This window comes from Protopterus annectens, chromosome 12.part0 (genome assembly GCF_019279795.1).
Source record: "Protopterus annectens isolate FY-2018-M chromosome 12.part0, PAN1.0, whole genome shotgun sequence".
NCBI classification, from domain to species: domain Eukaryota; kingdom Metazoa; phylum Chordata; order Ceratodontiformes; family Protopteridae; genus Protopterus; species Protopterus annectens.
Genome location: NC_056746.1, coordinates 1114943403 through 1114956900, shown reverse-complemented (window position 1 = coordinate 1114956900; position 13498 = coordinate 1114943403). Strand labels below are relative to the sequence as shown.

General features: G+C 40.5%; 1 protein-coding gene across 1 annotated transcript in view; it reads right to left on the bottom strand.

Annotated features, from left to right (window-relative positions):
• Positions 1 to 13498, bottom strand: part of DNTTIP1 (deoxynucleotidyltransferase terminal interacting protein 1) — a 1330332-nt gene that overhangs the window by 1079894 nt on the left and 236940 nt on the right. The window contains exon 4 of the mRNA XM_044088998.1: positions 343 to 441. Coding sequence (XP_043944933.1) covers positions 343 to 441 — 99 coding nt within the window. The remainder of the gene's footprint in view (positions 1 to 342; positions 442 to 13498) is intronic.

The following is a 13498-nucleotide window of genomic DNA, read 5'->3' as shown; positions in this document are numbered from 1 at the left end:
CTTCTTATTCAGTAGTGCATTTTTTGGCTTACTAATGAATAAAATGGATAGGTCACAGGGCTGAATGTTTCTGAGACTAAAGCCAGCTGAAGACATAATGACACAGTCAGGTCTGGGCTGCCTGAGCCTGCTGCTAGTGCAAGAGGCCTGAGAGAAAATAACAACACTTCTTCACAGGAGTGTTGTACTCATAGCTGCAGGTACATGCATGACCTGCACAGCCAGCTATCCACCAGTCTACCTTGTAAGGACTCTGTACATAGTATATTGTGGTATTTGGGAAATGCCAGCAGTATTACCTGTTCATCCTTTTAAGACTATGATATGTGATGCAGAACTCACCTGCTCAAGGCAGTTGCGACACACTTCATGAATCAGTTGCTCAGGGTCCACATCTTCCCCAACATTCTCCTTTACATTGAATGCTGCCTTCTGGAAAAACTGCCATCCAAAAAGAAAGACATAAATGTATTAATACTGAAAAATGAGTCATGAAAGGATAAACGTAACGTCTCACACCTAGGTTGTCTAAAGTGGCACAGTGATGTTGGAAACTGGAAATGCTGTAAGAAAACACCAAAGTACATTTCGGTTCCAAACGGATGACGAAATTTCAAATCGGTTAATACAATCTATCTGGAAGATGAACACATGAATTTGCAGACAGAAAAAGACCTATGGTCTTTTGAGTTAGGCAAACACAGCCCTAAAGTGTCTACACTTACCTACTCCTGCCCTTACCCCATTCATACTTCTCCTCTCTCCAACACATCTTGAACCGCACTGCTGACCTACAATGCACCAATGTGTGAAGCAATTTGATCTAGGACCCACCACCCAATCAGTGAACTACCACTTTTTGAAAGTCATGTTTAAACTAGCCCACTTCCAGCTACCATCATAAAATAAATTTGTGATACGAATTTAACATAAACGTAGATATTTGAGTGCTTTCACTGCTGCAGTCATCACTCTTGAGATATCCCAACTTGCTAGTAGCCCAGCCACTTCCAGAGCTGTACCTTACCTCAAGGCTTCAGTAAACTTCCTCACATTACCACGTAACAATATTGGTGTGGTATAAGATGGATATCAGACGACACCACTTGCGGATCCTTCTTGCCTTGGCAAAGCCAGGTGAGAAGACCCCAGCAATACAACCTAAGTGAAAAAGGAAAAGACAATCCACTCTACCACAGGTCCACCCCAGAGGTTAACAATTTCCATCTGCAGGAAGCATGGCAAGATTGAAGGAGGGAGGCCTTGTCAGTACATGACAGGGAAGGTGAAACCTTGATCAAATGGGTCCCCACCACAACACAAGGGAGAAAGGAGAAGAAAGAGGAGAAAGTAGTAGGGAACCTGGACTGCAAAAGTGAATGCACCTAAACAACTGTATTTATGGTACATTCCTAACACAACTGCACTATTCTTGCCATGCAATTCATTGTTGTAGTCACTGCTATTGGGAAGATTCCCAAAGTAATCATGCAGAGAGTGGTTGGCAGATGAAAAAGGGGTTCAGGACAGCAAAGACAAATCCAGCCCTAGCTCTACAGGTAAACTCCAGGTTTCAGTGTCCTGAGAATGTATGAGCTAAGGACTAGTTGGGCTGCTTATATACTTGAATAAGGTCTATTCTTAAATATATATATGAGACGCTGTAAAAGTTTAGATATTTTAATCTTTCATAATAACTTAAATTTTCACATCCATGGATGCCCTTGGTATATTTACGATGCACTCTTTCCAGTTCACTCATGCTTGTTTTATTATAAGGTTTCCATACTGTTATTCCATACTAAAGTTTGGGTCTAATGTAACTAACAGATAATGACTTCATCATTTGGATTTCCATGACTTTATAAATCTTTTCATACAACCTATAGTTCTATAACTAATATTAACCAACTGACTGATATGATTAGAAAAACTCAAAGCTGGATCTACCCATATACCCAACCCAGGTCCTTAAATTAATCTACAGTTTCAATCACTGTATGCTGTATTAAATATTCACCGTTCAAGTTTTTTCTCCCAAATGTCATGAGTTTAGTTTTTGAAGCATTTATCAGCATATTCTTCTCCTGTGCACAGTCAGTCCGTTTAGTCAAGTTATTTTGCAGACATGGCCTATCGGTAACAGGTAATCAGTTCACCCAATTTCAAGTCATCTGCATATAGACTGTAGAATATTTCAGATGAAAAAGATGCATCTACAAGACACAATCTAAACAAGTATGGGCCTAAGACAGAACCCTATGGGAAACACTGACTGTAACCTCAAATTTCACCAGTACAATTGCTGTATACTTGTCATGTCCTATTTGTAAGCCATGCAACTTTCCATCTTATAAAAAAAGAGTACATCAATACCTAGTTCTAATTTATTGATCAGTGTTTTGTACAGAACCCTGTCAAATGCTAAAATTAAATCTATATAAATTACATCACAGCACAACTTTTTCATTCATAGCTATTATATTGTTATAGAACATCATGTTACAGGTGATAACAGATCTATTTTCACATATGCATGCTGATATATGGTTTCAGTCCCAACCTTTCCAATTCTGACAATAACTTAGCCAATATTACCTTCTCCATTACTTTTCCACAACATGAAAGTAGACTTAAGGGTCTGTACGACTCTGGGTTTGTCCTACTCCCCTTTCCTTAAAGACAGGTTTAATACCTGCATGTCTCCAGTCTTGAGAAATCTCCCTGTGTGTGTGTGTGTATATATATATATATATATATATATATATATATATATATATATATATATATATATATATATATATATATATATATATGTGTGTGTGTGTGTGAATTTCCTATCTCCCATCAATACCATAATATTTGCTCAATCTCTAGTGCAAAGGTCTTGCCACATTGTTATGCCTTTCAATTTACAGACCTTCTGTCATTAGTATGTCACAACCAGCAAAGAGGTGTGCAACTGTTTCCAGTTCTGTTTTGCTAAATCTACATTTGTCTGTTTCTCCCACAAGTTCAATGGACTTTGTAAACAAACGTGTATGTAGTCCACTATCTTGTGCTGCCAATATTACCCTTTCATCTCCTGGTTTGAATTTGCCTCTCCTTAACCATTCCCAAGTTTGTTCCTGATCAACACGAGGTTCTTCCAGAAGTTTTCTATTCTTCCAACTATATTTATGTATTTTCCACATTTCTAGCTTCTCATCTGGTCCTTCACCTTGTATACTTTCTTTTGTTTTTGTTTTTTTGGCACATTCAGTTACTGCCTGATTTTTATCTACTTGTGGTTTGATTTCCATTCCTGCTTGATGCCACTATGTTTCTGCTAGCCTAAGCAGGGAAGTCATCTTAGATTTATTCTCCTCGTGTTCTAAAACTTTCACTACAATTGGGTCTTGTGAGGTCAGCAGTTATGTGTGGAGTCCCACAATTGCAGATCTATACATGTAATCAAGTTTAAGGAGGCCCAACCCTCCTTTAGAACAGGGAATATAGAATCTTTTTATAAATAATTTGGTGAGCATGAAGCATCCTTCTTATTTTCCTATCTAATCTACCCAACACCTTTTGAGGCTAATCAGTCACTCCAAACTGTAAGTTAGGACAGGAACAGCAAACTGGTTTATAGCTTGGATTTTGTTCCTAGATGTCAATACTGTTTTCATGATTAATTTAAGTCTTATAAAGTACTCCTTACTAAGTTTTATTCACACCTGTTCATGTTATATTTTGATCCTTCATCAATTCCCAAATATTTATACACTGCCTCTTGCTCAAGTTCTTTTACATGATATTCTTGTCCCAAACTGATGTTTTCTTGGTGCTGCAGTTTTCCTGCTTTGAAGGTTGCTTTTGCACATTTATCAAGACCAAATTACATTCTTATTATCATCCGAAAAAGTTTTGACAACTTGCAGCTGTGGTTTCAGTTCATCATCTGATGAGTTACACAGTTTCAAATCATCAACAACAAAGATGAGAAATCTTTACACATTGTTGTTTTCTAGGAGCCAAATTATAGCCATGGCCTAAGCTGTTAAGTGGATAGCTTAATGGGTTAAGGGCAAGACAGAATAGCAGCGATGACAGCAGGTCACCCTGGAATATCCCTCTTTGAATTTTTATCCCTCGAATAAGAATTTGTCCTTTATCATGGCTTAATTGCAAAGTGGTCTGCCACTGTTTCATGGTTACTGTAATGTACTTGCTCAGTGTAGGATATGACTTACATATTTTAAACACTCTTATTCATGAATGTGGGATACTATCAAATGCTTTTTTGTAGTCAATCCATGCCATACTTAAATACTTGCCCTTTTTACAGTTCTCAACCATGACTTTATTTAGCAACACATGATCCTTTGTTCCATATGACTTTCTTTTATTGCCCTTTTTGTTCTACTGCCATAAATTTTCTTCTAAATGACTATAAACTCTGTCAGCATCAATTAGTGTTTAGGTTATACGTCACTGGAAGGCAAGTTATTGGTCTATAATTTTTAGGGTACCTTGCATGTTCACTCTTAAGTATGAGCATTGTTTTTCCTGTTAGCCAGGTGTCTGCTTGGGGTGCACATATAAATAAATCTTATTCATGGCTAAATCTTTGTGCAAAGATGTCAACACTTTTAACCAAAAGTCTGGTACTGCATCTGGGCCTGGAGTTTTCCAATTAGAGGCTTTTCTTAACTTTGTTTCAATCTCTCTGGCTGTTACTTCATCCCATTTCATATCCTGTACCTTTAAACTTCTTATTCTTTCTTTTACTTCTTCTATCCTAGCATCTTTGTTATGTTCCACAGGATCTTCATAGATTTATCTATTTCTTCTTATTTTGGTGGTCTTTCAATTTCTTTTACCTTGTTTCCCAATTCACTATAAAACTTTTTTGGGTTGTTAATACATTGATTATTTTGTACTTTTCCTTTATATTTATCTGCATGTCTTCTAAGTTTTTTTTGCCTGTGCTGAGATTTTTCGTTTATTTGCAATAGCGCACGACAGATTCTGATCTGTTCCAATACTGAGCATTGCTTTTATCACATCTACCTTTCTCTGTATTCTTGTTGATCTCTTCCCTCATCTATATTCTTCTAACAGTGACACTTCTTGTCTTAGTTGCTTTACAGTTTTCTCTATTCAATACTTCCATGATGGTATTAGATTTCTCCCCTTTCTCTCCCTCACTACTTCCATGATGGTATTAGATTTCTCCCCTTTCTCTCCCTCACTACCCTGTGTTTTTTGTGGTAGAAATTTATCAGTTATTAAATTTAGCTGCAAGGTAATATATCCTGTTTAATTAGGACTGTCCATGGAGATTCATGCAATATGACAAAAGTACTGTGTTCATTTGTTTTATCAAACTTCTGACTTTTGGGGTTTTATTGACCTTCTGCAATTTCTTTCACTGATCTTAATGTGTCTGTGTATCTCTATTAAGTCAGCAACTCTTCTTTTAGCTCGTTTGTGGGCACATTTTTTGTTTTCCATTTCCTGCGGGCATTCTATAGAAAGTTCTATTGCATCTTCTTGTGGCACATTTTCTTCAGTTTCATCCTGTGCCAACTGTTGCTCTGTCATATGACAACACACTGGCCTATCACTTCTCAACATTAACTGTGTCAGTTTCCACAGTTTCCTGTTCCTTCACTTGCTGTCCAGCTTCAAGTGAATGTTTATACTGGCTTCCTGTGGAAGGCTCCGAAATATCTTCATATGACACCTCACTAATTGCTTCCCATTCCAATGGTTTCTCCTTAATTTGGAGTTCCATTGCTCTGTAATGTTGTGGTGCTTTCTGAATTAGATTTTCTACACTGAATCATTCACTTTGGAGATGCTCCATAACCTCCGTTTCTATTTCCTTCACTTCTTCATTACTAATCTCCTTTTCTACTTTTCCTCTGTCTTCTTTTTTTTTTTTGCACTGTAAAGTTTTCCAGTCCAGATTCCTTTGCCTGTATTTCTCTTCAAATATCTTTGGTGCCGCTCATTTTGTATTAATTAGTTTTGCTTTATCCTTTGCATAGATATTACATCATATTAAATCTCTTTCTTTTCCATGTCCATATTTCTTCTTCAGATGTCTCCTGATCTTCCCATTTCTCCTTACTTTGGGGACTCGTTCCATCATGCTGTGATGTAACCTGTGTTGGACCTTCTATATCAAATCCTTCACGTTGCAGGCACTCCATAACTTCAATTTTTATCTTTTTAATTTATACTTCACTAATCTTCTTTTCTACATTCCCTCTGTGATATTTTTTATTGTGAAATTTTCCATGTCTGGATGCCTTTACCTGTATTTTTCTTCAAATATATTTAGGGCTGTCTTCTTTATGTTGATTAATTTGGCTTTCGCCTTTGCATAAATATTGCACCATATCAAACCTCTCTTTCTTTACAATGTCCATATTTCTTTTTTATACTTTTCAAAAATATCTAGGTTTTGTTTTTTATATTTTCACACTTCCTCAGATGCTTCTTTTTCCAAACAGATCAAAGTTTTTTGGTCTAAATACTGTTTTTCAAAAATCTGTCATATTAATGACCACATTATTTTTTTATTTGAAGCTTCTGACAGTTTTTCTCGTGGAAGTATTTTTCTTTCCTCTAATTTCTCTCAATCTTTTTGTATACATTGTGTCTGGAAATTCAAGGCTTTTTGCATAATAATATTTATTTATTTTATTTATTTCACATTTGTTTGTTAATCGGGTTAGTCCAGCTGAGTTTGCAAACAAACCAATTTTCAGTGGAGACCAGAGGGGAGAAAAGCCCCAGCAAACATTAAGTAAAACTAAAGTGACAATATACAAATATTAAACAATCAGAATACAAAATAATTGTAAAAAATGTTAACTGTTTGCATTGCATTGACAGTAAGCAACCCATTTTCAGTTGAGACCCAAGGAGAAAGAGCCCCAGCAAACATAAGCAAAGATAAACATACAGGACAAAAACTTTAAAAACAACACTGCAAATATGAAATTAATTATAAAGAGAAAAACAAAAGAAAAAAATATGAACATTAAAGGTTGCACTGATAGTAGTGGACCAAAATTTACTACATATGAGAGTAAAAACAAAAAAATAATCATTGTTCAAAAGAAGGACAATGTATAGACATTTATAGGAAGTGAGGGGATAGTGTGGAGAATGGGAGGGGGCTACAGCAGTAGAGCTGAGGGTTTAGGAGATGATAGTATCTGAGGCAGGAAGAGAAGGAGCTGAGTTTTCTTAGGGTTAAGGATTAGTTGATTGTTTTTGAAACGTTTTGAGACATTTTTCAACAGAGATACAGGAAGTCTGTGTTAGTGTGTGTATCAGAGATAGTAATGGAGATAGATAAGAGAGTAGAGTCAACTGTGTATTGTGCTACAGATGAGAGACTGCAGGATAAATGTAGGCTGTTGGTAAAAATGTTGAAAAGGAGCGGTCCAAGTATGGAGCCTTAGGGTACTCCTGTTTGACAGTGTTGAAGGCTTTAGAGAGATAAAGGAATAGACGGGAGATGAGGTTGTTGTCCCTAGCTTCAGTAAAGGATAGTAAGGCAATCTGGGTACTGTGCTTAGGGCGGAAACCATGTTGCGAGAGGGGTAAGGAGATTTTCGTAAATGAGACAGGGCAGCAGTTGAGTTTGTATACATTTTTCAAGGATCTTAGAGAGCAATGAGAGAATAGCGATTGGTCTGTAGCTAGAGGGTTCAACAGAGTTGCTACCTTTGTGCAGAGGAGTGGTATAAAAGGATTTCCATATTTCTGGCATGGTAGATTCCTGAATGGAGTGGTTGATTAAGATAGATACAGGATATGCAATAGAGTCAGCAGCAATTTTCAGAAATTGAGGGGGAGAGTTTATCAGTGGGGGGAGAGCATGGTTTTAGTTTAAGAAGCAGGGATTTGATGTATTTAGTAGAAACAGGTCGCAAGGTAAAAGGCTGAGAGACAGAGGAGCAGAGAGGTTTAGGGGGAGGATAGGGTGACGCAGAACAGAGGGTAGGAGTTTAGAGATGAAGTGCTGAGTGTTATATGAAGTGTTTGTTGAGCAAGTCTGCAGTTTCAGAGGGAGAGTGATAGGGGAAAGGGTTAGGGATGGTAGGAGAAAGTACAGTTGTGTACACTTACCATAAATGTAGATGTTTGAGTGTATTCACTGTTGCAGTCCTCACATATGGGTTATCCGGCTCCCGGTAACCCTCAGTCAGCCTGAATACCAGAGTCCTTAGTATATGATGTCGGCTGCCGCCGGTTGTAAAACTGATGTCAGTAGGTCGTGTATAAAGGGTGGCAGCTGACGCCATTTCCTCAGTTTATCTTGTCTTAACTGTCAGAAGCCCCCAAAAGAAGGCTAAGCCAGGAATGGTAGCACCCTGGACACGTCATACAAAAAATAAAAATCTGCAGTCTGTGCCTTAGGAAAAAAGGGGGAATGGAAGGTGGGAAACCAGGACTGCGACAGTGAATATACTCGAACATCTATATTTATGGTAAGTGTGCACAACTGTACTATGTTCTTCGTGCTTCACTGTTGCAGTCCTCACATGTGGGTTGATTCCCAAAGCCCAGTAAGAAGACAAAGGGGGAGGAAGGATCACAGATTAAGGGTTGGTAAGGAGGCCCTGCAAAACTGCAGAGGCAAAACCAGCCCTGGATTCAGAAAACAAGGGTAGATTGTAATACTTTGTGAAAGTATGGACAGAAGACCAAGTAGCTGCTTCTAGAATGTCCTTAGTAGGCACGTCTCTCAGAAAGGTTGCAGAGGTAGAGGCTGCTGTAGTAGAGTGGATCCTAATACCCTGCGGGGGAACTTTCCCGTGCTGCAGGTGACAAAAGTGAATACAATGAGCAATCCATTTGGAAATAGTTTGTTTAGAAATAGCTTTACCCTGAGCCCCAGTAGCAAAACTAACCAATAACTGTTCAGATTTTGGAAAGGATTTGGTCCTAAGTAAAATCTCAGCCGTCTATGCACATCAAGAGAGTGCAGAATGTTTTCCCCTTCATTTTGGGGATTGTTGAAAAATGTAGGCAGGTGAATAGACTGGTTAAGGGTTAAACTGGAAACTACCTTAGGCATAAAGGAGGGACTGGTTCTTAGAGAAACCCGATCTGAGTGAAAAATAATGAAAGGTTCTACTGCCATTATGGCTTGCAGCTCAGATACCCTTCTAGCCGAAGTAATAGCTAAAAGGAAAGCAGTCTTCAAGGATAAAAATTTCAAATCTGCAAAGGCAGCTGGTTCAAAGGTAGGCAGACTAAGTTTTCCAGGACAAAATTAAGATTCCAAGCAGGAATAGGAGCTCTTCTGGGAGGTCTAAGATTACTAGCTCCCCTCAGGAACTGTTTCATCAAGGGGTGAGAAAAAAATGGGTTGCTCAAAAAAAACAATGAGCAGAAATTGCTGAAGCGTGAATTTTGATTGAAGAAAAGGAAAGTCCATCATTAAGCAATCCTGTTAGGTAGTCAACAATGAGTGAAAGAGAAGGATGAGAAGAGTCTTCTCCTTTAGCTAGCATCCAAGAGCAAAATCTCTTCCATTTATCTGCATAGGACTTTCTTGTGCTAGGCCTCCTGGCCTTATGAAGAACTTCAACCACCTGTTAGGAAAGATTTAGAGTATTAGCCAGGCAGTTAAATGCAGTGTTTGGAGATGAGGATGAAGGAACTTTACCCCTCCCTGAACCAACAGATCTGGTACCAGGGGAAGATGCCAAGGCTGAGCCTGAGAAAGGCTGCGAAGGAGGGGATACCTATGCTGCCTGGGCCAATCTGGTGCTATCAGAATAGCCTTTGGTTTTTCGTCCCTTATCTTAAGCAGCACCCTGGGAAGAAGAGGCAGAGGAGGGAATCCATAAACTGAGAGATGTGTCCATGGGAAGGACAACACATCCACCCTCCAAGCTTTGTTGTGAAACTCCCTGGAGCAGAAGGTTGGAAGGAGCTGATTGGTGTGAGACGAGAAAAGATACACTTGTGGGGTGCCCCAATGATGAGTGATGTGATGGAAAATATCCCTGTTCAGTTGCCACTCGTGAGGATTCAGAACACGTCTACTCAAATGATCTGCCAAGGAGTTTAGCCTCCCTGAAAGATACTGGGCTATAAGATGTAAGCCCAGGGATGCTGCTATGGACCACAGCCTCATGCTTTGTTTGCACAAGGGGTAAGAGTGTGTCCACCCTTGCTTGTTGATGTACCACAATGACTGTGGTATTGTCTGCCCTGATCAGCAAAGTCCCAGGGTAGAGTAAGTCCTTGAAAACCAGCAAGGCCTGCTGTACTGCCATCAATTTTTTTAAGTTTATGTGCAGATGAATCTGTTTGGTGCTCCAAGTCCCCTGTATGCCCCTGCCCTCCAGATGAGCCCCCCATGCAACATCTGAGGCGTCTGTGGTGAGAGTCTGGCTGGCAGGAACAGGCTGTCGCCCACCAGAGGAACTCCATTTGTAGAAAGGGAATCGGGAAGAATCAAGTCTAAGTCCTGTTTGCATTGACACCAAAGATTATTGAGGTACTATTGAAGTTTTCTCATATGCAGCCTTGCATATGGGATCATCAAAATACATGAAGCCATGAACCCCAGTGCTTGCAGGAATTGCCTTGCAGAGAGCTGGGTCATGCTTGCCAAGTTCATGAAGTAAACGGAAAGATCTTCTTGCTTCTGTTGAGGGAGGAATACCACCTGGGTGGCTGTATTCAGACTCGCTCCCAGGAAAACAATCTCCCTTGAAGGAAACAACTTTGACTTCTTTTCGTTGAGAGTGTAACCCAAAGAGGTGAGAATGTTCTTCAGGAAATCCAAATCCTTTTCTAGTTGTTCTGGGGAATTTGCTTGAATGAGCCAGTCGTCCAGGTAAGGATAAATTTAAATGTTTCTCTGCCTGCAAAAAGCAATGGCTGGAGCTAGGCACTTCGTAAAAACTCTGGGAGCAGTAGATAAGCCAAAGGGCAATGCAGAGAACTGAAAGTGTTGCTCCCCAGCACTAAAGTGAAAGAACTGCCTGCAACTCTCCCTTATTGGGATGTGCAGATAAGCCTCCTTGAGATCCAAAGTTACCAGCCATGAATCCTTGCCCATCATTAATAGTAACTGAAGGGTGAGCAACTTGAATTTGTGAATCACCAGAAAAGTGTTTAGAATGGAGAGATCCAGAATAGGGTGCCAGGTGCCCCCTTTCTTGGGTACCAGAAAAAGCCTTGAATAAAAACCTAAGCCTGCCCGATTTGCAGGAACCGTCTCCATAGCCCCCATAGTCAGTAGTGAAGAAATTTGAGTTCCTACCTCTGCCCTGTGGGTTCTGGGTATGTCTGGGTACCCTTGTAAAAGAGGGAAGGTGTGAAAGTAAAACTTGCAACCTTGGTTTACTATACTGAGCACCCATTTGTTGCCCGTGATGGTAGACCATACCTCTGCAAACCTGGCTAACCTTCTCCCCAAAGGAAAGGGGTAGGCTTAAGAAGGCTGGAGTCACTGAGAATGTCTGCTTTGGGAAGCTGGCTTAGAACTCCCTGATTTAGAAGAATGCCATTGTTTAGCCCTTTGAGGGGCAGAAGCCTGGCCTCTGGAAGACCTGAAACCCCTAGGCCTAGAGCGACCCTGCTTGCCAGGATCAGGGAAAGACCCATTCTTGGAAGGAAAATGTCTACTGAACCGAGGAGGCTGAACCTGAAGGAAATCTTTTACAGCCTGCATAGATTTTTCCTTATCCTCCAACTTCTTCAGTACCTCCTCAGCCTTATTACCAAAAAGATTGTCCTTGTGCAAAGGAACATCCAGCAATTTAGATTTAACTGGTTCAGAAAGAGGCAGTTCCCTGAGCCAAGCATGCCTTTTAACTACAGAACCAGTGGCTGCTGCTCTACAGGAAGCTTCCAAAGTGTCAAAACCACAATGAAGTGAATGCTTATTAACTAAAGTGGCAGAATTCAGTAAGTCTTATAAATCTGTTCTCCGTCATGGAAGGAATATCTCCAAGTTTAGCCTTAATAGCCTCCAAAGTATGCTGCTGATACTTAAGCATGCGAAAAAGACAATTCACAGAACTAATGGCAAAAGTTGCAGGGGTACAGACTTTTTTACCCCACCTGCCAAAGGCCCTAGATTCCTTATCAGAAGGCACAGGGTTTTTAGCAATAGTAGCCTTAACACCCTTGGGGCCTTGAGAAATAACTTCTGGATCAGCAGTAGGGTTTTTAAAAAGGAACGGATGAAAATCAGGAACCCTGTAATACCTATCCAGTTATCTGGGGGCAGGAGGAACAGAATTAGGAGTTAAAGAATTTTCCATGAAAACATCATCCACAACTTCCAAAACTGGAGGTATAGCCAGAGGCTTATGCTGTGGCAAAGCTAAAAATTCCCTGATTTTTTCTTAGACTGTGGAAAATCCTGACAGTCCCATTTAAAATGCTCCCTAAGAGTATTCAAAGTATCCCCAAAGGAAAAATTTTCTGGAGGGGAGGCAGAAGGGATAGAGTTCTCAGCATCAGAATCCTCAAAGCCAGAAAAAAGTTGAGAATTTCCTTCTTCACCAGCAGACATACTGGAAATCTGAGACAGACAAAACATCAGGAGATAATTCCCTAGCCCTCTTTTGAAGTGGGGGGGGGGGTGAGAGCTCCCAATCAAGGAAAGAAGATCACCAGCCATCTTTACCGACTGGGACTGAGGTACAGGAGGGGAGGCAGATGCCTGCTTGTGAGTAGGTTTGCGGCTGGAAGGTTTACTAGCAATCCGGAGGGACTTGGGAGGCCTAGCAACTGCAGAAGTCTGAACTAAGGTAGTTGGTCTGGTTCTGGTCTCATGTCGAAAAGAAGAGGCGTCAGAAGCCAGTGCCTGCAAAGCAGCTCCGGACCCATCTGAAGTGGCGACAGGCAGAGGCTCTGAAGATGAAATAGCAGCCTGCGGCATGGAGGACTCCGTAAAGGTCTCAGCAGAGGCCTGCGGCTGAAAATCTGCGGACTGCAGGGGCTGCAAAAGCGCCTCACTGACTACCACTGTGCTGATGACCAATTTCACCGGTGCATCGTCAGAAGATTTAACCCTAGGCCTGTCGCGGTCCTTGTCTTTGCATTTCCTAGGTATATCTGAAGTCGGGAGACAAGAAGATGCCATACTAATGAACTTAGGCCAGACTCTGAAATGCTTATACAAAATCTTAGCTCTACGGCATATGGTACATGGGTTAATGGAAGCACAGAAATCACAGTTAGGGACGTCATGCTCAAGACCCAAACAAGTTATACAACAGGAATGGAACTCACGGTGCGGAATTAGTTTTCCATAAGCAAGACAGTTAGTAACTTTATCTGACATTCATTAAAGCAAGAAAAGAGGATCCCCAATGAGGTACTTATCTGAAGGAGTCTTCAATTTGGTAGTCGGAAAGCGAAATGAAGGTAAACGGCCGACCGGCACTAGTGCAAATTGCATCTGCTTTGGGCTCCGCGGCAAGAAAGACTAAGGAAATGGCATCGGCTGCCACCCTTT